The 23,436-nt window shown below is 37.8% G+C and overlaps 1 protein-coding gene across 1 annotated transcript in view; it reads left to right on the forward strand.

The window, feature by feature from the left end:
* Nucleotides 1–23,436, forward strand: part of LOC128642047 (hornerin-like) — a 172,197-nt gene that overhangs the window by 91,842 nt on the left and 56,919 nt on the right. Inside the window, exons 24-25 of the mRNA XM_053694696.1 lie at nucleotides 13,260–13,340; nucleotides 14,212–14,292. Coding sequence (XP_053550671.1) covers nucleotides 13,260–13,340; nucleotides 14,212–14,292 — 162 coding nt within the window. The remainder of the gene's footprint in view (nucleotides 1–13,259; nucleotides 13,341–14,211; nucleotides 14,293–23,436) is intronic.

Below are 23,436 nucleotides of genomic sequence, written 5' to 3' on the forward strand. Positions count from 1 at the left end.
ATCTCTATAACACACAATATTATACATTAGCAAGAGCACTAGATAACAGCACTATTACCTGTCATGTAGTGCTACAGATACTACCTAGGTATCTCTATAACACACAATATTATACATTAGCAAGAGCACTAGATAACAGCACTATTACCTGTCATGTAGTGCTACAGATACTACCTAGGTATCTCTATATCACACAATATTATACATTAACAAGAGCACTAGATAACAACACTATTACCTGTCATGTAGTGCTACAGATACTACCTAGGTATCTCTATAGCACAATATTATACATTAGCAAGAGCACTAGATAACAGCACTATTACCTGTCATGTAGTGCTACAGATACTACCTAGGTATCTCTATATCACACAATATTATACATTAACAAGAGCACTAGATAACAACACTATTACCTGTCATGTAGTGCTACAGATGCTACCTAGGTATCTCTATAACACAATATTATACATTAGCAAGAACACTAGATAACAGCACTATTACCTGTCATGTAGTGCTACAGATACTACCTAGGTATCTCTATAACACACAATATTATACATTAGCAAGAGCACTAGATAACAGCACTATTACCTGTCATGTAGTGCTACAGATACTACCTAGGTATCTCTATAACACACAATATTATACATTAGCAAGAGCACTAGATAACAGCACTATTACCTGTCATGTAGTGCTACAGATACTACCTAGGTATCTGTATAACACACAATATTATACATTAGCAAGAGCACTAGATAACAGCACTATTACCTGTCATGTAGTGCTACAGATACTACCTAGGTATCTCTATAACACACAATATTATACATTAGCAAGAGCACTAGATAACAGCACTATTACCTGTCATGTAATGCTACAGATGCTACCTAGGTATCTCTATAACACACAATATTATACATTAGCAAGAGCACTAGATAACAGCACTATTACCTGTCATTTAGTGCTACAGATACTACCTAGGTATCTCTATAACACAATATTATACATTAGCAAGAGCACTAGATAACAGCACTATTACCTGTCATGTAGTGCTACAGATACTACCTAGGTATCTCTATAACACACAATATTATACATTAGCAAGAGCACTAGATAACAGCACTATTACCTGTCATGTAATGCTACAGATGCTACCTAGGTATCTCTATAACACACAATATTATACATTAGCAAGAGCACTAGATAACAGCACTATTACCTGTCATGTAGTGCTACAGATACTACCTAGGTATCTCTATAACACACAATATTATATATTAGCAAGACCACTAGATAACAGCACTATTACCTGTCATGTAGTGCTACAGATACTACCTAGGTATCTCTATAACACACAATATTATACATTAGCAAGAACACTAGATAACAGCACTATTACCTGTCATGTAGTGCTACAGAGACTACCTAGGTATCTCTATAACACAATATTGTACATTAGCAAGAGCACTAGATAACAGCACTATTACCTGTCATGTAGTGCTACAGATACTACCTAGGTATCTCTATAACACACAATATTATACATTAGCAAGAGCACTAGATAACAGCACTATTACCTGTCATGTAGTGCTACAGATACTACCTAGGTATCTCTATAACACACAATATTATACATTAGCAAGAGCACTAGATAACAGCATTATTACATGTCATGTAGTGCTACAGATACTACCTAGGTATCTCTATAACACACAATATTATACATTAGCAAGAGCACTAGATAACAGCACTATTACCTGTCATGTAGTGCTACAGATACTACCTAGGTATCTCTATAACACACAATATTATACATTAGCAAGAACACTAGATAACAGCACTATTACCTGTCATGTAGTGCTACAGAGAGTACCTAGGTATCTTTATAACACAATATTATACATTAGCAAGAGCACTAGATAACAGCACTATTACCTGTCATGTAGTGCTACAGATACTACCTAGGTGTATCTATAACACACAATATTATACATTAGCAAGAGCACTAGATAACAGCACTATTACCTGTCATGTAGTGCTACAGATACTACCTAGGTATCTCTATAACACAATATTATACATTAGCAAGAGCACTAGATAACAGCACTATTACCTGTCATGTAGTGCTACAGATACTACCTAGGTATCTCTATAACACACAATATTATACATTAGCAAGAGCACTAGATAACAGCACTATTACCTGTCATGTAGTGATACAGATACTACCTAGGTATCTCTATAACACACAATATTATACATTAGCAAGAGCACTAGATAACAGCACTATTACCTGTCATGTAGTGCTACAGATACTACCTAGGTATCTCTATAACCCACAATAATATACATTAGCAAGAGCACTAGATAACAGCACTATTACCTGTCATGTAGTGCTAAAGGTACTACCTAGGTATCTCTATAACACACAATATTATACATTAGCAAGAGCACTAGATAACAGCACTATTACCTGTCATGTAGTGCTAAAGGTACTACCTAGGTATCTCTATAACACATAATATTATACAATAGCAAGAGCACTAGATAACAGCACTATTACCTGTCATGTAGTGCTACAGATAATACTTAGGTATCTCTATAACACACAATATTATACATTAGCATGAGCACTAGATAACAGCACTATTACCTGTCATGTAGTGCTACAGACACTACCTAGGTATCTCTATAACACACAATATTATACATTAGTAAGAGCACTAGATAACAGCACTATTACCTGTCATGTAGTGCTACAGATACTACCTAGGTATCTCTATAACACACAATATTATACATTAGCAAGAGCACTAGATAACAGCACTATTAACTGTCATGTAGTGCTACAGATACTACCTAGGTATCTCTATAACACAATATTATACATTAGCAAGAGCACTAGATAACAGCACTATTAGCTGTCATGTAGTGCTACAGATGCTACCTAGGTATCTCTATAACACAATATTATACATTAGCAAGATCACTAGATAACAGCACTATTACCTGTCATGTAGTGCTACAGATGCTACCTAGGTATCTCTATAACACAATATTATACATTAGCAAGAGCACTAGATAACAGCACTATTACCTGTCATGTAATGCTACAGATACTACCTAGGTATCTCTATAACACACAATATTATACATTAGCAAGAGCACTAGATAACAGCTCTATTACCTGTCATGTAGTGCTACAGATACTACCTAGGTATCTCTATAACACACAATATTATACATTAGCAAGAGCACTAGATAACTGCACTATTACCTGTCATGTAGTGCTACAGATACTACCTAGGTATCTCTATAACATAATATTATACATTAGCAAGGGTACTAAATAACAGCACTATTACTTGTCATGTAGTGCTACAGATACTACCTAGGTATCTCTATAACACATAATATTATACATTAGCAAGATCACTAGATAACAGCACTATTACCTGTCATGTAGTGCTACAGATACTACCTAGGTATCTCTATAACACACAATATTATACATTAGCAAGAGCACTAGATAGCAGCACTATTACCTGTCATGTAGTGCTACAGATACTACCTAGGTATCTCTATAACACACAATATTATACATTAGCAAGAGCACTAGATAACAGCACTATTACCTGTCATGTAGTGCTACAGATACTACCTAGGTATCTCTATAACGCAATATTATACATTAGCAAGAGCACTAGATAGCAGCACTATTACCTGTCATGTAGTGCTACAGATACTACCTAGGTATCTCTATAACACACAATATTATACATTAGCAAGAGCACTAGATAACAGCACTATTACCTGTCATGTAGTGCTACAGATACTACCTAGGTATCTCTATATAACACAATATTATACATTAGCAAGAGCACTAGATAACAGCACTATTACCTGTCATGTAGTGCTACAGATGCTACCTAGGTATCTCTATAACACAATATTATACATTAGCAAGAGCACTAGATAACAGCACTATTACCTGTCATGTAGTGCTACAGATACTACCTAGGTATCTCTATAACACACAATATTATACATTAGCAAGAGCACTAGATAACAGCACTATTACCTGTCATGTAGTACTACAGATACTACCTAGGTATCTCTATAACACACAATATTATACATTAGCAAGAGCACTAGATAACAGCACTATTACCTGGCATGTAGTGCTACAGATACTACCTAGGTATCTCTATAACACAATATTATACATTAGCAAGAGCACTAGATAACAGCACTATTACCTGTCATGTAGTGCTACAGATACTACCTAGGTATCTCTATAACACACAATATTATACATTAGCAAGAGCACTAGATAACAGCACTATTACCTGTCATGTAGTACTACAGATACTACCTAGGTATCTCTATAACACACAATATTATACATTAGCAAGAGCACTAGATAACAGCACTATTACCTGTCATGTAGTGCTACAGATACTACCTAGGTATCTCTATAACACAATATTATACATTAGCAAGAGCACTAGATAACAGCACTATTACCTGTCATGTAGTGCTACAGATACTACCTAGGTATCTCTATAACACAATATTATTCCATTAGCAAGAGCATTAGATAACAGCACTATTACCTGTCATGTAGTGCTACAGATACTACCTAGGTATCTCTATAACACATAATATTATACATTAGCAAGAGCATTAGATAACATCACTATTACCTGTCATGTACTGCTACAGATGCTACCTAGGTATATCTATAACACACAATATTATACATTAGCAAGGGCACTAGATAACAGCACTATTACCTGTCATGTAGTGCTACAGATACTACCTAGGTATCTCTATAATACAATATTATACATTAGCAAGAGCACTAGATAACAGCACTATTACCTGTCATGTAGTGCTACAGATACTACCTAGGTATCTCTATAACACAATATTATACATTATCAAGAGCACTAGATAACAGCACTATTACCTGTCATGTAGTGCTACAGATACTACCTAGGTATCTCTATAACACACAATTTTATACATTAGCAAGAGCACTAGATAACAGCACTATTACCTGTCATGTAGTGCTACAGATACTACCTAGGTATCTCTATAACACATAATATTATACATTAGCAAGCGCACTAGATAACAGCACTATTGCCTGTCATGTAGTGCTACAGATACTACCTAGGTATCTCTATAACACATAATATTATACATTAGCAAGCGCACTAGATAACAGCACTATTACCTGTCATGTAGTACTACAGATACTTCCTAGGTATCTCTATAACACAATATTATACATTAGCAAGAGCACTAGATAACAGCACTATTACCTGTCATGTAGTGCTACAGATGCTACCTAGGTATCTCTATAACACAATATTATACATTAGCAAGAGCACTAGATAACAGCACTATTACCTGTCATGTAGTGCTACAGATACTACCTAGGTATCTTTATAACACACAATATTATACATTAGCAAGAGCACTAGATAACAGCACTATTTCCTGTCATGTAGTGCTACAGATACTACCTAGGTATCTTTATAACACACAATATTATACATTAGCAAGAGCACTAGATAACAGCACTATTACCTGTCATGTAGTGCTACAGATACTACCTAGGTATCTCTATAACACAATATTATACATTAGCAAGAGCACTAGATAACAGCACTATTACCTGTCATGTAGTGCTACATATACTACCTAGGTATCTCTATAACACACAATATTATACATTAGCAAGAGCACTAGATAACAGCACTATTACCTGTCATGTAGTGCTACAGATACTACCTAGGTATCTCTATAACACAATATTATACATTAGCAAGAGCACTAGATAACAGCACTATTACCTGTCATGTAGTGCTACATATACTACCTAGGTATCTCTATAACATACAATATTATACATTAGCAAGAGCACTAGATAACAGCACTATTACCTGTCATGTAGTGCTACAGATACTACCTAGGTATCTCTATAACACAATATTATACATTAGCAAGAGCACTAGATAACAGCACTATTACCTGTCATGTAGTGCTACAGATACTACCTAGGTATCTCTATAACACAATATTATACATTAGCAAGAGCACTAGATATCAGCACTATTACCTGTCATGTAGTGCTACAGATACTACCTAGGTATCTCTATAACACAATATTATACATTAGCAAGAGCACTAGATATCAGCACTATTACCTGTCATGTAGTGCTACATATACTACCTAGGTATCTCTATAACACATAATATTATACATTAGCAAGAACACTAGATAACAACACTATTACCTGTCATGTAGTGCTACAGATGCTACCTAGGTATCTCTATAACACAATATTATACATTAGCAAGAGCACTAGATAACAGCACTATTACCGGTCATGTAGTGCTACAGATACTACCTAGGTATCTCTATAACACACAATATTATACATTAGCAAGAGCACTAGATAACAGCACTATTACCTGTCATGTAGTGCTACAGATACTACCTAGGTATCTCTATAACACACAATATTATACATTAGCAAGAGCACTAGATAACAGCACTATTACCTGTCATGTAGTACTACAGATACTACCTAGGTATCTCTATAACACACAATATTATACATTAGCAAGAGCACTAGATAACAGCACTATTACCTGTCATGTAGTGCTACAGATACTACCTAGGTATCTCTATAACACAATATTATACATTAGCAAGAGCACTAGATAACAGCACTATTACCTGTCATGTAGTGCTACAGATACTACCTAGGTATCTCTATAACACACAATATTATACATTAGCAAGAGCACTAGATAACAGCACTATTACCTGTCATGTAGTACTACAGATACTACCTAGGTATCTCTATAACACACAATATTATACATTAGCAAGAGCACTAGATAACAGCACTATTACCTGTCATGTAGTGCTACAGATACTACCTAGGTATCTCTATAACACAATATTATACATTAGCAAGAGCACTAGATAACAGCACTATTACCTGTCATGTAGTGCTACAGATACTACCTAGGTATCTCTATAACACAATATTATTCCATTAGCAAGAGCATTAGATAACAGCACTATTACCTGTCATGTAGTGCTACAGATACTACCTAGGTATCTCTATAACACATAATATTATACATTAGCAAGAGCATTAGATAACATCACTATTACCTGTCATGTACTGCTACAGATGCTACCTAGGTATATCTATAACACACAATATTATACATTAGCAAGGGCACTAGATAACAGCACTATTACCTGTCATGTAGTGCTACAGATACTACCTAGGTATCTCTATAATACAATATTATACATTAGCAAGAGCACTAGATAACAGCACTATTACCTGTCATGTAGTGCTACAGATACTACCTAGGTATCTCTATAACACAATATTATACATTATCAAGAGCACTAGATAACAGCACTATTACCTGTCATGTAGTGCTACAGATACTACCTAGGTATCTCTATAACACACAATTTTATACATTAGCAAGAGCACTAGATAACAGCACTATTACCTGTCATGTAGTGCTACAGATACTACCTAGGTATCTCTATAACACATAATATTATACATTAGCAAGCGCACTAGATAACAGCACTATTGCCTGTCATGTAGTGCTACAGATACTACCTAGGTATCTCTATAACACATAATATTATACATTAGCAAGCGCACTAGATAACAGCACTATTACCTGTCATGTAGTACTACAGATACTTCCTAGGTATCTCTATAACACAATATTATACATTAGCAAGAGCACTAGATAACAGCACTATTACCTGTCATGTAGTGCTACAGATGCTACCTAGGTATCTCTATAACACAATATTATACATTAGCAAGAGCACTAGATAACAGCACTATTACCTGTCATGTAGTGCTACAGATACTACCTAGGTATCTTTATAACACACAATAATATACATTAGCAAGAGCACTAGATAACAGCACTATTACCTGTCATGTAGTGCTACAGATACTACCTAGGTATCTTTATAACACACAATATTATACATTAGCAAGAGCACTAGATAACAGCACTATTACCTGTCATGTAGTGCTACAGATACTACCTAGGTATCTCTATAACACAATATTATACATTAGCAAGAGCACTAGATAACAGCACTATTACCTGTCATGTAGTGCTACATATACTACCTAGGTATCTCTATAACACACAATATTATACATTAGCAAGAGCACTAGATAACAGCACTATTACCTGTCATGTAGTGCTACAGATACTACCTAGGTATCTCTATAACACAATATTATACATTAGCAAGAGCACTAGATAACAGCACTATTACCTGTCATGTAGTGCTACATATACTACCTAGGTATCTCTATAACATACAATATTATACATTAGCAAGAGCACTAGATAACAGCACTATTACCTGTCATGTAGTGCTACAGATACTACCTAGGTATCTCTATAACACAATATTATACATTAGCAAGAGCACTAGATAACAGCACTATTACCTGTCATGTAGTGCTACAGATACTACCTAGGTATCTCTATAACACAATATTATACATTAGCAAGAGCACTAGATATCAGCACTATTACCTGTCATGTAGTGCTACAGATACTACCTAGGTATCTCTATAACACAATATTATACATTAGCAAGAGCACTAGATATCAGCACTATTACCTGTCATGTAGTGCTACATATACTACCTAGGTATCTCTATAACACATAATAGTATACATTAGCAAGAACACTAGATAACAACACTATTACCTGTCATGTAGTGCTACAGATGCTACCTAGGTATCTCTATAACACAATATTATACATTAGCAAGAGCACTAGATAACAGCACTATTACCTGTCATGTAGTGCTACAGATACTACCTAGGTATCTCTATAACACACAATATTATACATTAGCAAGATCACTAGATAACAGCACTATTACCTGTCATGTAGTGCTACAGATACTACCTAGGTATCTCTATAACACAATATTATACATTAGCAAGAGCACTAGATAACAGCACTATTACCTGTCATGTAGTGCTACATATACTACCTAGGTATCTCTATAACACATAATATTATACATTAGCAAGAACACTAGATAACAACACTATTACCTGTCATGTAGTGCTACAGATGCTACCTAGGTATCTCTATAACACAATATTATACATTAGCAAGAGCACTAGATAACAGCACTATTACCTGTCATGTAGTGCTACAGATACTACCTAGGTATCTCTATAACACACAATATTATACATTAGCAAGAGCACTAGATAACAGCACTATTACCTGTCATGTAGTGCTACAGATACTACCTAGGTATCTCTATAACACAATATTATACATTAGCAAGAGCACTAGATAACAGCACTATTACCTGTCATGTAGTGCTACAGATACTACCTAGGTATCTCTATAACACACAATATTATACATTAGCAAGTGCACTAGATAACAGCACTATTTCCTGTCATGTAGTGCTGCAGATACTACCTAGTTATCTCTATAAACATAATATTATACATTAGCAAGAGCTCTAGACAACAGCACTATTACCTGTCATGTAGTACTACAGATACTACCTAGGTATCTCTATAACACACAATATTATACATTAGCAAGAGCACTAGATAACAGCACTATTACCTGTCATGTAGTGCTACAGATACTACCTAGGTATCTCTATAACATACAATATTATACATTAGCAAGAGCATTAGATAACAGCACTATTACCTGTCATGTAGTGCTACAGATACTACCTAGGTATCTCTATAACACACAATATTATACATTAGCAAGAGCACTAGATAACAGCACTATTACCTGTCATGTAGTGCTACAGATACTACCTAGGTATCTCTATAACACACAATATTATACATTAGCAAGAGCACTAGATAACAGCACTATTACCTGTCATGTAGTGCTACAGATACTACCTAGGTATCTCTATAACACATAATATTATACATTAGCAAGATCACTAGATAACAGCACTATTACCTGTCATGTAGTGCTACAGATACTACCTAGGTATCTCTATAACACAATATTATACATTACCAAGAGCACTAGATAACAGCACTATTACCTGTCATGTAGTGCTACAGATACTCAGATACTACCTAGGTATCTCTATAACACAATATTATACATTAGCAAGAGCACTAGATAACAGCACTATTACCTGTCATGTAGTGCTACAGATACTACCTAGGTATCTCTATAACACACAATATTATACATTAGCAAGAGCACTAGATAACAGCACTATTACCTGTCATGTAGTGCTACAGATACTACCTAGGTATCTCTATAACATACAATATTATACATTAGCAAGAGCACTAGATAACAGCACTATTACCTGTCATGTAGTGCTACAGATACTACCTAGGTATCTCTATAACACACAATATTATACATTAGCAAGAGCACTAGATAACAGCACTATTACCTGTCATGTAGTGCTACAGATACTACCTAGGTATCTCTATAACACACAATATTATACATTAGCAAGAGCACTAGATAACAGCACTATTACCTGTCATGTAGTGCTACAGATACTACCTAGGTATCTCTATAACACATAATATTATACATTAGCAAGATCACTAGATAACAGCACTATTACCTGTCATGTAGTGCTACAGATACTACCTAGGTATCTCTATAACACAATATTATACATTACCAAGAGCACTAGATAACAGCACTATTACCTGTCATGTAGTGCTACAGATACTACCTAGGTATCTCTATAACACAATATTATACATTAGCAAGAGCACTAGATAACAGCACTATTACCTGTCATGTAGTGCTACAGATACTACCTAGGTATCTCTATAACACACAATATTATACATTAGCAAGAGCACTAGATAACAGCACTATTACCTGTCATGTAGTGCTACAGATACTACCTAGGTATCTCTATAACATACAATATTATACATTAGCAAGAGCACTAGATAACAGCACTATTACCTGTCATGTAGTGCTACAGATACTACCTAGGTATCTCTATAACACACAATATTATACATTAGCAAGAGCACTAGATAACAGCACTATTACCTGTCATGTAGTGCTACAGATGGTACCTAGGTATCTCTATAACACACAATATTATACATTAGCAAGAGCACTAGATAACAGCACTATTACCTGTCATGTAGTGCTACAGATACTACCTAGGTATCTCTATAACACAATATTATACATTAGCAAGAGCACTAGATAACAGCACTATCACCTGTCATGTAGTGTTACAGATACTACCTAGGTATCTCTATAACACAATATTATACATTAGCAAGAGCACTAGATAACAGCACTATTACCTGTCATGTAGTGCTACAGATGCTACCTAGGTACCTCTATAATACACAATATTATACATTAGCAAGAACACTAGATAACAGTACTATTACCAGTCATGTAGTGCTAAAGATACTACCTAGGTATCTCTATAACACACAATATTATACATTAGCAAGAGCACTAGATAACAGCACTATTACCTGTCATGTAGTGCTACAGATACTACCTAGGTATCTCTATAACACACAATATTATACATTAGCAAGAGCACTAGATAACAGCACTATTACCTGTCATGTAGTGCTACAGATACTACCTAGGTATCTCTTAAGCATAGAATATCATGGGAACAAAGCAAATTTAATAATAGAAAGAAATTGGAAACTTTTTTTTAATAATTTTATGTTCTGTCTGAATTACTAAAGACATTTGTGGGTTTTTCATCTCTTTAGCCCTGCAATATGCTTAGTGACCACAATATGTCATTGTCATTATTACTACTAAGAACTAACCCTGCAGTTTACACAGAGATCATTGTCACTAGTTATAGTCATTGTCACTAATTATAGTCATTATCACTAGTTATAGTCATTGTCACTAGTTATAGTAATTGTCACTAGGCACTAGTTATAGTCATTGTCACTAGTTTATGTCATTGTCACTAGTAACTAGTTATAGTCATTGTCACTACTTATAGTCATTCTCACTAAGCACTAGTTAACGTAATTGTCACTAGTTAACGTAATTGTCACTAAGCACTAGTTATAGTCATTGTCACTAGTTAACGTCATTGTCACTAGTAACTTGTTATAGTCATTATCACTAGTTATGCAAGAGAAACACAGCACCTCCTGTGTAGTGCACACTGACAAGGTTGCAGTCCAACCTTAAAACTGTAAGTCCACACACAGCAGCACTTAAAATAAAAGAACTTTATTAAAAATGTAGCAGGGTCACATAGTCGTGCATGATTAAGGGCATGAGGCACAAAACTTTGCTTTTCATGTGCATAAGGCCTGAAACGTTGCTTTTTTGTGACCCTGCTACATTTGGAATAAAGGTCTATATTTGAAGTGCTATAGTCATTGTCACTAGTTATAGTCATTGTCACTAGTCACTAGTTATAGTCATTGTCACTAGTTATAGTCATTGTCACTAGTCACTAGTTATAGTCATTGTCACTAGACACTAGTTATAGTCATTGTCACTAGTCACTAGTTATAGTCATTGTTACTAGGTATAGTCATTGTCACTAGTCACTAGTTATAGTCATTGTCCCTAGTTATAGTCATTGTCACTAGTCACTAGTTATAGTCATTGTCACTAGACACTAGTTATAGTCATTGTCACTAGTCACTAGTTATAGTCATTGTTACTAGGTATAGTCATTGTCACTAGTCACTAGTTATAGTCATTGTCACTAGTTATAGTCATTGTCACTAGTCATAGTCATTGTCACTAGTCACTAGTTATAGTCATTGTCACTAGTTATAGTCATTGTCACTAGTCACTAGTTATTGTCATTGTCACTAGTCACTAGTTATAGTCATTGTCACTAGTTATAGTCATTGTCACTAGTCACTAGTTATAGTCATTGTCACTAGTTATAGTCACTAGTCACTAGTTATAGTCATTGTCACTAGTTATTGTCATTGTCACTAGTTATATTTATGCATTAATACAACACTATACATTATAATGTTTTTTTGCGTGACACAGGCATATATATGAATTGCCAGTACATATCTATGGCTTTGCTTTATATAATAATATATTAAATAGTTGAATGTATAATTTTTGATAGATAAATAATGAGACTTTATTTGCCCTATAATACTGGGTATTAAGTACTCACTGTTTTTTATGTTCTCTGCAGGGGCTCTTGGGCAACTACCATACAGATCTCAACCTCTTGCGACTGACAGTGTCACTTATGACCCCAAGTCCTACAAAGCTGGTTAGCTGCGCTCTATTCACTGTCTTTGTGTTAATGCTCAGTGTCACTTGTGACTAAATACAGTTTACAGGTCAAGTGTTGTAGGACAACTCATGTCATGTAGATTAGATGGAATTGCTGAGATAAGTTCTCCTCTGGAACAGGTTGTTGTGGTATCTGCTGGTTTGTGGCTATTGCACTGGCAGATGGACGTTACTTTTTATTTGATTCTGTTGGTACCTAACTTCTTAGTCTCTATTGGCAGCTCCCAACCCTCCCTCTATAGGTGTGTCTTTCTTTTTTCAATTAAAAACTATTTTTAAGGTGTAAGACTAATATATTGGTTATGTATCTTGTAAATCTCTTGAGATTATGCCAATTAGTTTACTGGATCTGAGTTGGAATTCTCCCAGAATTCCTAGGGAAAAGGGAAGGTTTTGTCCCCAGAGAGAGAGAGAAAGTTTTGTCCTCCAAGTGAGGGAAGGTTTTGTCCTCCAAGTGAGGGAAGGTTTTGCCCTCTGAGTGAGGGAAGGTTTTGCCCTCTGAGTGAGGGAAGGTTTTGCCCTCTCAGTGAGGGAAGGTTTTGCCCTCTGAGTGAGGGAAGGTTTTGCCCTCTGAGTGAGGGAAGGTTTTGTCCTCAGAGTGAGGGAAGGTTTTGTCCTCAGAGTGAGGGAAGGTTTTGCCCTCTGAGTGAGGGAAGATATGTTGCTACTACCATAGGAATACACTTTACAACATACAACGTGACCATAGAGTGTCCTGTCATGCTACCATTGGAAAATAATTTGCAATATACAAAGTAACCACAGGGTGTCACTGTAATCACTACCACTGAAATATACCTATACAATGTACCCTGTTTGACTCATTAATGTCTATCTGTTTTCTTTAGGATCTCGCGGACAGTCACCATACAGGTCTCCATCTCTTGCTACTGATACTCTTGGCTATGACCCTAAATCTTTGAAAGCTGGTTAGTGTCTTTCTCTATTTGTCTATATAGAGGTCACATTATTCAGTAGCGCTACTACATGTGACTGCTAATTATTGATTGGTCAGCTAGAATGTTTAATGTTTGACTGTAGATTATGTGCGTTTGATAAGTGCTTACCAATTACAGGTTAAGAAATGATGGAGATGGTTTTAGGTCTTTTAAGAACTGTTTGTCAGATGCATTTCCATTCTAATTATTATGTTATCTTATTAGCTTCTGGCTATTTTCAGTTGACTGTGGTTGCTTCAAGTGGTGTGTCAGAACCTACTCCTAGTTGTCATTTTGTAAAGCTCTTTTCATTCACTGTGTCCATTTTATCTGTATTTCCTTTTTCTCTCTCTCTCTTACCTAGATTACAAGTTTTGCGCTATAGAGGGTGCGAAACAAATGCAACAAAAGTTGCGTTATTTCACCCGGCATATCGCTGCCATTACAAGTTTTTGAAAAGCCTCCTTGTGCGTGCAATATGGTGGTGATGAGCTCCATACCGCACAAAATCCAAGGGCTGAGAATATGTGCTTGTGCACGCTTTCCCCATAGACATCAATGGGGAGAGCTTGTTAGAAAAAAAATAACACCTGAAGCGCGGCATGGTGATTGCCGTAACGCAACCCCATTGATGTCTATGGGGATAAAAAAGTTACGTTTAAACCTAACACCCTTACATAAACCCCAAGTCTAAACACCCCTAATCTGCCGCCCCCAACATCGCCGACACCTAAATAAAGTTATTAACCCCTAATCTGCCACTCCCAACATCGCCGCCACTAATAAAAGTTATTAACCCCTAGTCCGCCGCTCCCCGACATCGCTGCCACTATAATAAAGTTATTAACCCCTATTCCCCTGCATCCCAACATCGGCCACACTATAATAAAGCTATTAACCCCTATTCCCCTGCTCCCCAACATCGCCCACACTATATTAAAGCTATTAACCCCTATTCCGCCGCTCCCCGACATCGCCGCTTCTAAATAAAGTTATTAACCAATAATCCTCTGGCCTCCCACATCACTGCCACTAAATAAACCTAATAACCCCTAAACCGCCAGCCCCCCACATCGCAAAAAACTAAATTAAACTATTAACCACTAAACCTAACAACCCCCTAACTTTAAATTAAAATAACAATATCCCTATCTTAAAATAAATAAAAACTTACCTGTGAAATAAAAAAAAACTGAGTTCAAACTATAAATTAACCTAACATAACTATTATACTAAAATTAAAATAACTATCAATTAAATAAACTAAATTACACATTAAAAAAAACTAACACTACTAAAAATAATTAATTCTAAAATTACAAAAAATAGCAAACACTAGATTACGAAAAATAACAAACAAATTTAAACAAAATAAAAACAATTACACCTAATCTAATAGCCCAATAAAAAGCCCCCCTGTGACGACCAAGGTTAACCAACCCTGCGCCAGTCACTTGTTTGGCACAGAAAGGGTTATCAGACCCCTTCTACTGTCACTACTATGTCACAATCTAGCCATGTCAGGCAAGCTTATGACTTAGTTCAATGGGTGCAAGGGTTAACAACACTCTAGTCTGTACTAGACGTAAAAGAAATTCCCCAAACTCCCCTTTAATGCCACCCACACTAAACTAAAAACCATATAGCTCCAAGCTGCCACCACTTATGATTTATTAAAGGGAAAATCCTAAGGAAAAACCCAGACTTACACATTAAAGGGCCATAATACCCAAATGTTTAAACACTTGAAAGTGATGCAGTATAGCTGTAAAAAGCTGACTAGAAAATATCTCCTGAACATCTCTATGTAAAAAAGAAAGATATTTTATCTCAAAAGTTCCTCAGTAGCCACCTCCCATTGTAAAGGATTTCTAAGCAGCATATTAGTGTGTCTGTCCTGGGACATCTGAAAGGATGAGCCTTGTGAACTCTCATATTATTTCACCAATCAGGTAAAGGAAGCTTACTATGAAATCTCATGAGAGTTAAGTCAAATCTCATGAGATCACAGTAAGAGTTCATGACCTCAGCACTGCTGATGCTGATTGGCTGCTGTTAATTTCTTCATTTTTTTTTATTTTTATCTGCAGCTGGGCAGCAGCTGAGTATAACTTTTTACACAGAACTTACTCTGCTGAGCTGAGGAGATTGTGAGGTAAAATATCTTCCTTTTTACATAGAGATGCTCAGGTGATATTTTCCTGTCAGCTTTTTACAGCTATACTGCATCAGTTTCAAGTGATTTAGCATATGAGTATTATGTCCCTTTAACTCTCAGAATACAATTTAGCAGAAAATAACCTAAAATATACAGTTCTAATACTCCAGTATCTTTCAGTAACGTGGTTTAAATATTAGTCAAAGGACAAAGCTTAATAAATGAATTATTTACTATGCCAAAAATTATTATGCACAATGCATTATTAATAAAAAGTTGTTACAAATAAAATTACACATTAGCAAACAGTTTTTCAAAATAAAAAGAAGAAAATAGAAACCTTATAGTGTACTAGTCTTTGGAATCTTGTGCCAGGGAGATGGCATGAAGCAATGGGTCCTTACTCCGTTTGTCACAACTTCCCTGGTAAGAATGACAATTTTACATGTTAAAACACAAAACTTTATACAATTTTCAGATCAGGTTGCTCGCCCAACCCTCTTTGCAGGAGCTGAGAAGCCCCTTATCTTTTATGACCATCAATAAACTCTAAGTCTTTGCCTGAAATTATAGAACACATCATAATTTCTGCTAGATACATACATTTTCATATAGACAGAAAGGCAATCTCTTATTTACATTGTGAGAATCAATTTGATACCAAATATGACATGGTTGTCATATTTACCTTCATCTAATGTTATAACATGTTTTAAACACATATCTACCTTATACCCATGTCCCTTTATTGACCTTATCAGTTTCTGTGAAGAGGCACTGTTTTGTATCATGCCCTCTGCTGACAGTTTGAGCCATAAAGGTCTCTCCTGTGTATGCTTCAAAGTATTTATGAGGGTCCTGGCAATTCAAAGGGAAGACAAACATAAACAGAGGACACATTTCCTCTTGAAAACTAAATGTTTTTTAGCACAAAGCTACATGAAGTTAACCCCTTAGCATCTCAATCATGGAGTATTCGTGAGACCCCCCTTTAAAGGACCTTTTGTAGTGCATTGCCCTAAAGAAATCAGCTCTTTTCCCTGTAAAAAAAATACAAAGACCCCCCCAACAGTAAAACCCACCACCAAACCAACCCCCCAAAATAAAAAACCTAACTCTAACAAAAACCTAAGCTACCCATTGCCCTGAAAAGGGTATTTGTATGGGCATTACCCTTAAAAGGGCATTTAGCTATTTTGCATTGCCCTTAAAAGGGTATTTAGCTCTTTTAAGAAAGCCCAAACCCTAAACTAAAAAATAAAATAAAATAAAAGTTTAAAAAAAAACTAACACTAACCCCTGACGATCCACTTACAGTTTTTGAAGTCCGGACATCCAGGCAGCGAGAAGTCTTTATCCAGGCGGCGAGGTCTTCATCCAGGCGGCGAGGTCTTCATCCATACAGGCGACATCTTCTATCTTCATCCAGGCGGCATCTTCTATCTTGATCCCGGCGGCATCTTTTATCTTCATCCTGGTGGCGAGGAACAGGTCCATCCTTCAAGACATCCAGCGTGGAGCGTTCTCTTCATACGGTCGCCGCCGTACACTGAATCTTCAATGCAAGGGAGCCTTTTCAAAATTGCGTCCCTTGCATTCCTATTGGCTGAATTGATTTTGGAAATTCAAATCAGCCAATAGGATGAGAGCTACTGAAATCCTATTGGCTGTTTAAATCAGCCAATAGGATGAGAGCTACTGAAACTCTATTGGCTGATTTGAATTTCAAAAATCAAATCAGCCTATAGGAATGCAAGGGACGCAATTTTGAAAAGGCTCCCTTGCATTGAAGATTCAGTGTTATGACATTAGATGAAGGTAAATATGACAACCATGTCATATTTGGTATTAAATTGATTCTCACAATGTAAATAAGAGATTGCCTTTCTGTCTATATGAAAATGGATGTATCTAGCAGAAATTATGTGTTCTATAATTTCAGGCAAAGACTTAGAGTTTATTGATGGTCGTAAAAGATAAGGGGCTTCTCAGCCCCTGCAAAGAGGGTTGGGCAAGCAACCTGATCTCCTGAAAATTGTATGAAGAGGGCGCGCCGCGCCTGATGTCTTAAAGGATGGACCCGCTCCGCGCCACCGGGATGAAGATAGAAGACGCCGGCGGGATGTAGATAGAAGATGCCTCCTGGATGAATATAGAAGACGCCGCCTGGATGGATGAAGACCTCGCTGCCTGGATGAAGACTTCTCGCTGCCTGGATGTTCGGACTTCAAAAACTGTTAGTGGATTGTCAGGGGGTTAGTGTTAGGTTTTTTATTTTACTTTTTTTGGGTGGGTTTTGTTTTTTAGATTAGGGTTTGGGCTTTTTAAAAAGAGCTAAATGCCCTTTTAAGGGCAATGCAAAAGAGCTAAATGCCCATTTAAGGGCAATGCCCATACATATGCCCTTTTCAGGGCAATGGGTAGCTTAGGTTTTTGTTAGAGTTAGGTTTTTTATTTTGGGGGGTTGGTTGGGTGGTGGGTTTTACTGTTGGGGGGTCTTTGTATTTTTTTTACAGGGAAAAGAGCTGATTTCTTTAGGGCAATGCCCTACAAAAGGCCCTTTTAAGGGCTATTGGTAGTTTATTGTAGGCTAGGGTTTTTTTTTATTATGGGTGGACTTTTTTCTTTTTATAGGGCTATAAGATTAGATGTAATTGTTTTTATTTTGGATAATTTTGTTTGTTATTTTTCGTAATGTAGTGTTTGTTATTTTTTGTAATTTAGTGTTTGTTATTTTTTGTAATTTAGTATTTTTTTGTAATTTTAGAATTAATTATTTTTAGTAGTGTTAGTTTTCTTTTTAATGTGTAATTTAGTTTATTTAATTGATAGTTATTTTACTTTTAGTATAATAGTTAGGTTAATTTATAGTTTAAAATTAGTTTTTTTTTTTAAATTTCACAGGTACGTTTTTATTTATTTTAAGATAGGGATATTGTAATTTAAAGTTAGGGGGTTGTTAGGTTTATGGGTTAATAGCTTTATTTAGTGGCTGTGATGTGAGAGGCCAGAGGTTTAGGGGTTAATAACTTTATTTAGTGTCGGCGATGTCGGGGAGCGGCGGAATAGGGGTTAATAGCTTTATTATAGTGGTGACAATGTCGGGTAGCGGCGGAATAAGGGTTAATAACTTTTATTAGTGGTGGCGATGTCGGGAGCGGCAGATTAGGGGTTAATAACATTAATTTAGCGTTTACGATGCGGGAGGGTGGCGGAATAGGGGTCAATAAGTAGTTTATGAGAGTTAGTGTACTTTGTAACATTTTAGTTATGAGTTTTGTGTAACAGTTTTGTTGCGCAAAACCCATAACTACTGCTCTCAGATAGTGGAACGGATCGTGTCGGTATAGGCTGGAACGCAAGCATTTTAGCCTCACCGCACAACCTGTAATACCGGCTCTATGGAAATCCCACCCAAAAACGTATTTTTTTGACTGCAGGACTGACGTTGCGTTACAGGCTAAAACGCTTGCGGTATAGTTATACTGACAAGACTCCTAAAGACTGCGTTACGGTTTTTACGCTGAAATGGCAATTTTTTCAGCGTTAAAACTGTAACGCAAAACTCATAATCTAGGTGTCTGTCTTTTATTTCTGTTCTTCTACATCTGTCTCTACTGTATTTTGTTTCATCACATCTGAATGTTTTTCCTTCCATGTAATGAATACAATGTAGATATGAAGCTGTGAGACAGTCAAAGCTAGGTGTGAAGCTGTGAGACAGTCAGAGCTCAGTGTGAAGCTGTGAGACAGTCAGTGTGAAGCTGTGAGACAGTCAGAGCTCAGTGTGAAGCTGTGACACAGTCAGAGCTAAGAGTGAAGCTGTGAGGCAGTCAGTGTGAAGCGGTGAGACAGTCATAGCTAAGTGTGAAGCTGTGAGACAGTCAGAGCTCAGTGTGAAGCTGTGAGAGAGCCAGAGCTAAGTGTGCAGCTGTGAGACAGTCAGAGCTAAGTGTGAAGCTGTGAGACAGTCAGAGCTCAGTGTGAAGCTGTGAGGCAGTCAGAGCTAGGTGTGAAGCTGTGAGAAAGTCATTGTAAAGCTGTGAGACAGTCAGAGCTAAGTGTGCAGCTGTGAGACAGTCCGAGATAAGTGTGAAGCTGTGAGACAGTCAGAGCTAGGTGTGAAGCTGTGAAACAGTCAGTGTGAAGCTGTGGGACAGTCCGAGCTAAGTGTGAATCTGTGAGACAGTCAGAGCTAAGTGTGAAGCTTTGAGACAGTCAGAGCTAAGTGTGAAGCTGTGAGACAGTCAGAGCTAAGTGTGAAGCTGTGAGACAGTCAGAGCTAAGTGTGAAGCTGTGAGACAGTCAGAGCTAAGTGTGAAGCTGTGAGACAGTCAGAGCTAAGTGTGAAGCTGTGAGACAGTCAGAGATAAGTGTGCAGCTGTGAGACAGTCAGAGCTAAGTGTGAAGCTGTGAGACAGTCAGAGCTAAGTGTGCAGCTGTGAGACAGTCAGAGCTAAGTGTGCAGCTGTGAGACAGTCAGAGCTAAGTGTGCAGCTGTGAGATAGTCAGGGCTAAGTGTGAAGCTGTGAGACAGTCAGAGCTCAGTGTGAAGCTGTGAGGCAGTCAGAGCTAGGTGTGAAGCTGTGAGAAAGTCATTGTAAAGCTGTGAGACAGTCAGAGCTAAGTGTGCAGCTGTGAGACAGTCCGAGATAAGTGTGAAGCTGTGAGACAGTCAGAGCTAGGTGTGAAGCTGTGAAACAGTCAGTGTGAAGCTGTGAGACAGTCCGAGCTAAGTGTGAATCTGTGAGACAGTCAGAGCTAAGTGTGAAGCTTTGAGACAGTCAGAGCTAAGTGTGAAGCTGTGAGACAGTCAGAGCTAAGTGTGAAGCTGTGAGACAGTCAGAGCTAAGTGTGAAGCTGTGAGACAGTCAGAGCTAAGTGTGCAGATGTGAGACAGTCAGAGCTAAGTGTGCAGCTGTGAGATAGTCAGGGCTAAGTGTGAAGCTGTGATACAGTCAGAGCTAAGTGTGAAGCTGTGATACAGTCAGAGCTAAGTGTGAATCTGTGAGACAGCCAGAGCTCAGTGTGAAGCTGTGATACAGTCAGAGCTAAGTGTGAAGCTGTGAGACAGTCAGAGCTAAGTGTGAAGCTGTGAGACAGTCAGAGCTAAGTGTGAAGCTGTGAGACAGTCAGAGCTAAGTGTGAAGCTGTGATACAGTCAGAGCTCAGTGTGAAGCTGTGAGATAGTCAGAGCTAAGAGTGAAGCTGTGAGACAGTTATTGTGAAGCTGTGAGACAGTCAGAGCTAAGTGTGAAGCTGTGAGACAGTCAGAGCTCAGTGTGAAGCTGTGAGACAGTCAGAGCTCAGTGTGAAGCTGTGAGACAGTCGGTGTGAAGCTGTGAGACAGTCAGAGCTAAGTGTGAAGCTGTGAGACTCTCAGTGTGAAGCTGTGAGACAGTCAGTGTGAAGCTGTGAGACAGTCAGAGCTTAGTGTGAAGCTGTGAGACAGTCAGAGCTCAGTGCGAAGCTGTGAGACAGTCAGGGTAAAGCTGTGAGATAGTCAGAGCTAAGAGTGAAGCTGTGAGACAGTCAGAGCTAAGTGTGAAGCTGTGAGACAGTCAGTGTGAAGCTGTGATACAGTCAGAGCTAAGTGTGAAGCTGGGAGACAGTCAGAGCTAAGTGCGCAGCTGTGAGACAGTCAGAGCTCAGTGTAAAGCTGTGAGACAGTCAGTGTGAAGCTGTGATACAGTCAGAGATAAGTGTGAAGCTGGGAGATAGTCAGGGATAAGTGTGAAGCTGTGAGACAGTCAGAGCTAAGTGTGCAGTTGTGAGACACTCAGTGTGCAGCTGTGAGACAGTCAGTGTGAAGCTGTGAGATAGTCAGAGCTAAGAGTGAAGCTGTGAGACAGTCATTGTGAAGCTGTGAGACAGTCAGAGCTCAGTGTGAAGCTGTGAGACAGTCAGAGCTCAGTGTGAAGCTGTGAGACAGTTAGTGTGAAGCTGTGAGACAGTCAGAGCTAAGTGTGAAGCTGTGAGACAGTCACAGCTTCACACTGAGCTCTGAGACAGTCAGTGTGAAGCTGTGAGTCAGTCAGAGCTCAGTGTCAAGCTGTGAGATAGTCAGAGCTCAGTGTCAAGCTGTGAGATAGTCACGGCTAAGAGTGAAGCTGTGAGACAGTCATTGTGAAGCTGTGAGACAGTCAGAGCTCAGTGTGAAGCTGTGAGACAGTCAGAGCTAAGTGTGAAGCTGTGAGATAGTCAGAGCTCAGTGTGAAGCTGTGAGACAGCTCTGACTGTATCACAGCTTCACACTGACTGTCTCACAGCTTCACACTGAGCTCTGACTGTCTCACAGCTTCACAATGACTGTCTCACAGCTGCTCACTTAGCTCTGACTATCTCCCAGCTTCACACTTAGTCAGTGTAAAGCTGTGAGATAGTCAGAGCTAAGAGTGAAGCTGTGAGACAGTCATTGTGAAGCTGTGAGAGAGTCAGAGCTCAGTGTGAAGCTGTGAAACAGTCAGTGTGAAGCTGTGATACAGTCAGAGCTGTCTCACAGCTTCACACTGAGCTCTGACTATCTCACAGCTTCACACTTAGCTCTGACTGTCTCACAGCTTCACACTGAGCTCTGACTGTCTCACAGCTTCACAATGACTGTCTCACAGCTTCACTCTTAGCTCTGACTATCTCACAGCTTTACACTGACTGTCTCACAGCTTCACACTGAGCTCTAGGAGTGAAGCTGTGAGACAGTCATTGTGAAGCTGTGAGACAGTCAGAACTAAGTGTGAAGCTGTGAGAAATTCAGAGCTCAGTGTGTGGCTGTGAGACAGTCAGTGTGAAGCTGTGAGACAGTCAGAGCTCAGTGTGAAGCTGTGACACAGTCAGAGCTAAGAGTGAAGCTGTGAGGCAGTCAGTGTGATGCTGTGAGACAGTCAGAGCTCAGTGTGAAGCTGTGAGACAGTCAGTGTGAAGCTGTGAGATAGTCAGAGCTAAGAGTGAAGCTGTGAGACAGTCATTGTGAAGCTGTG

This window comes from Bombina bombina, chromosome 11, assembly GCF_027579735.1.
Source record: "Bombina bombina isolate aBomBom1 chromosome 11, aBomBom1.pri, whole genome shotgun sequence".
In the NCBI taxonomy this organism is placed as follows: Eukaryota; Metazoa; Chordata; class Amphibia; order Anura; family Bombinatoridae; genus Bombina; species Bombina bombina.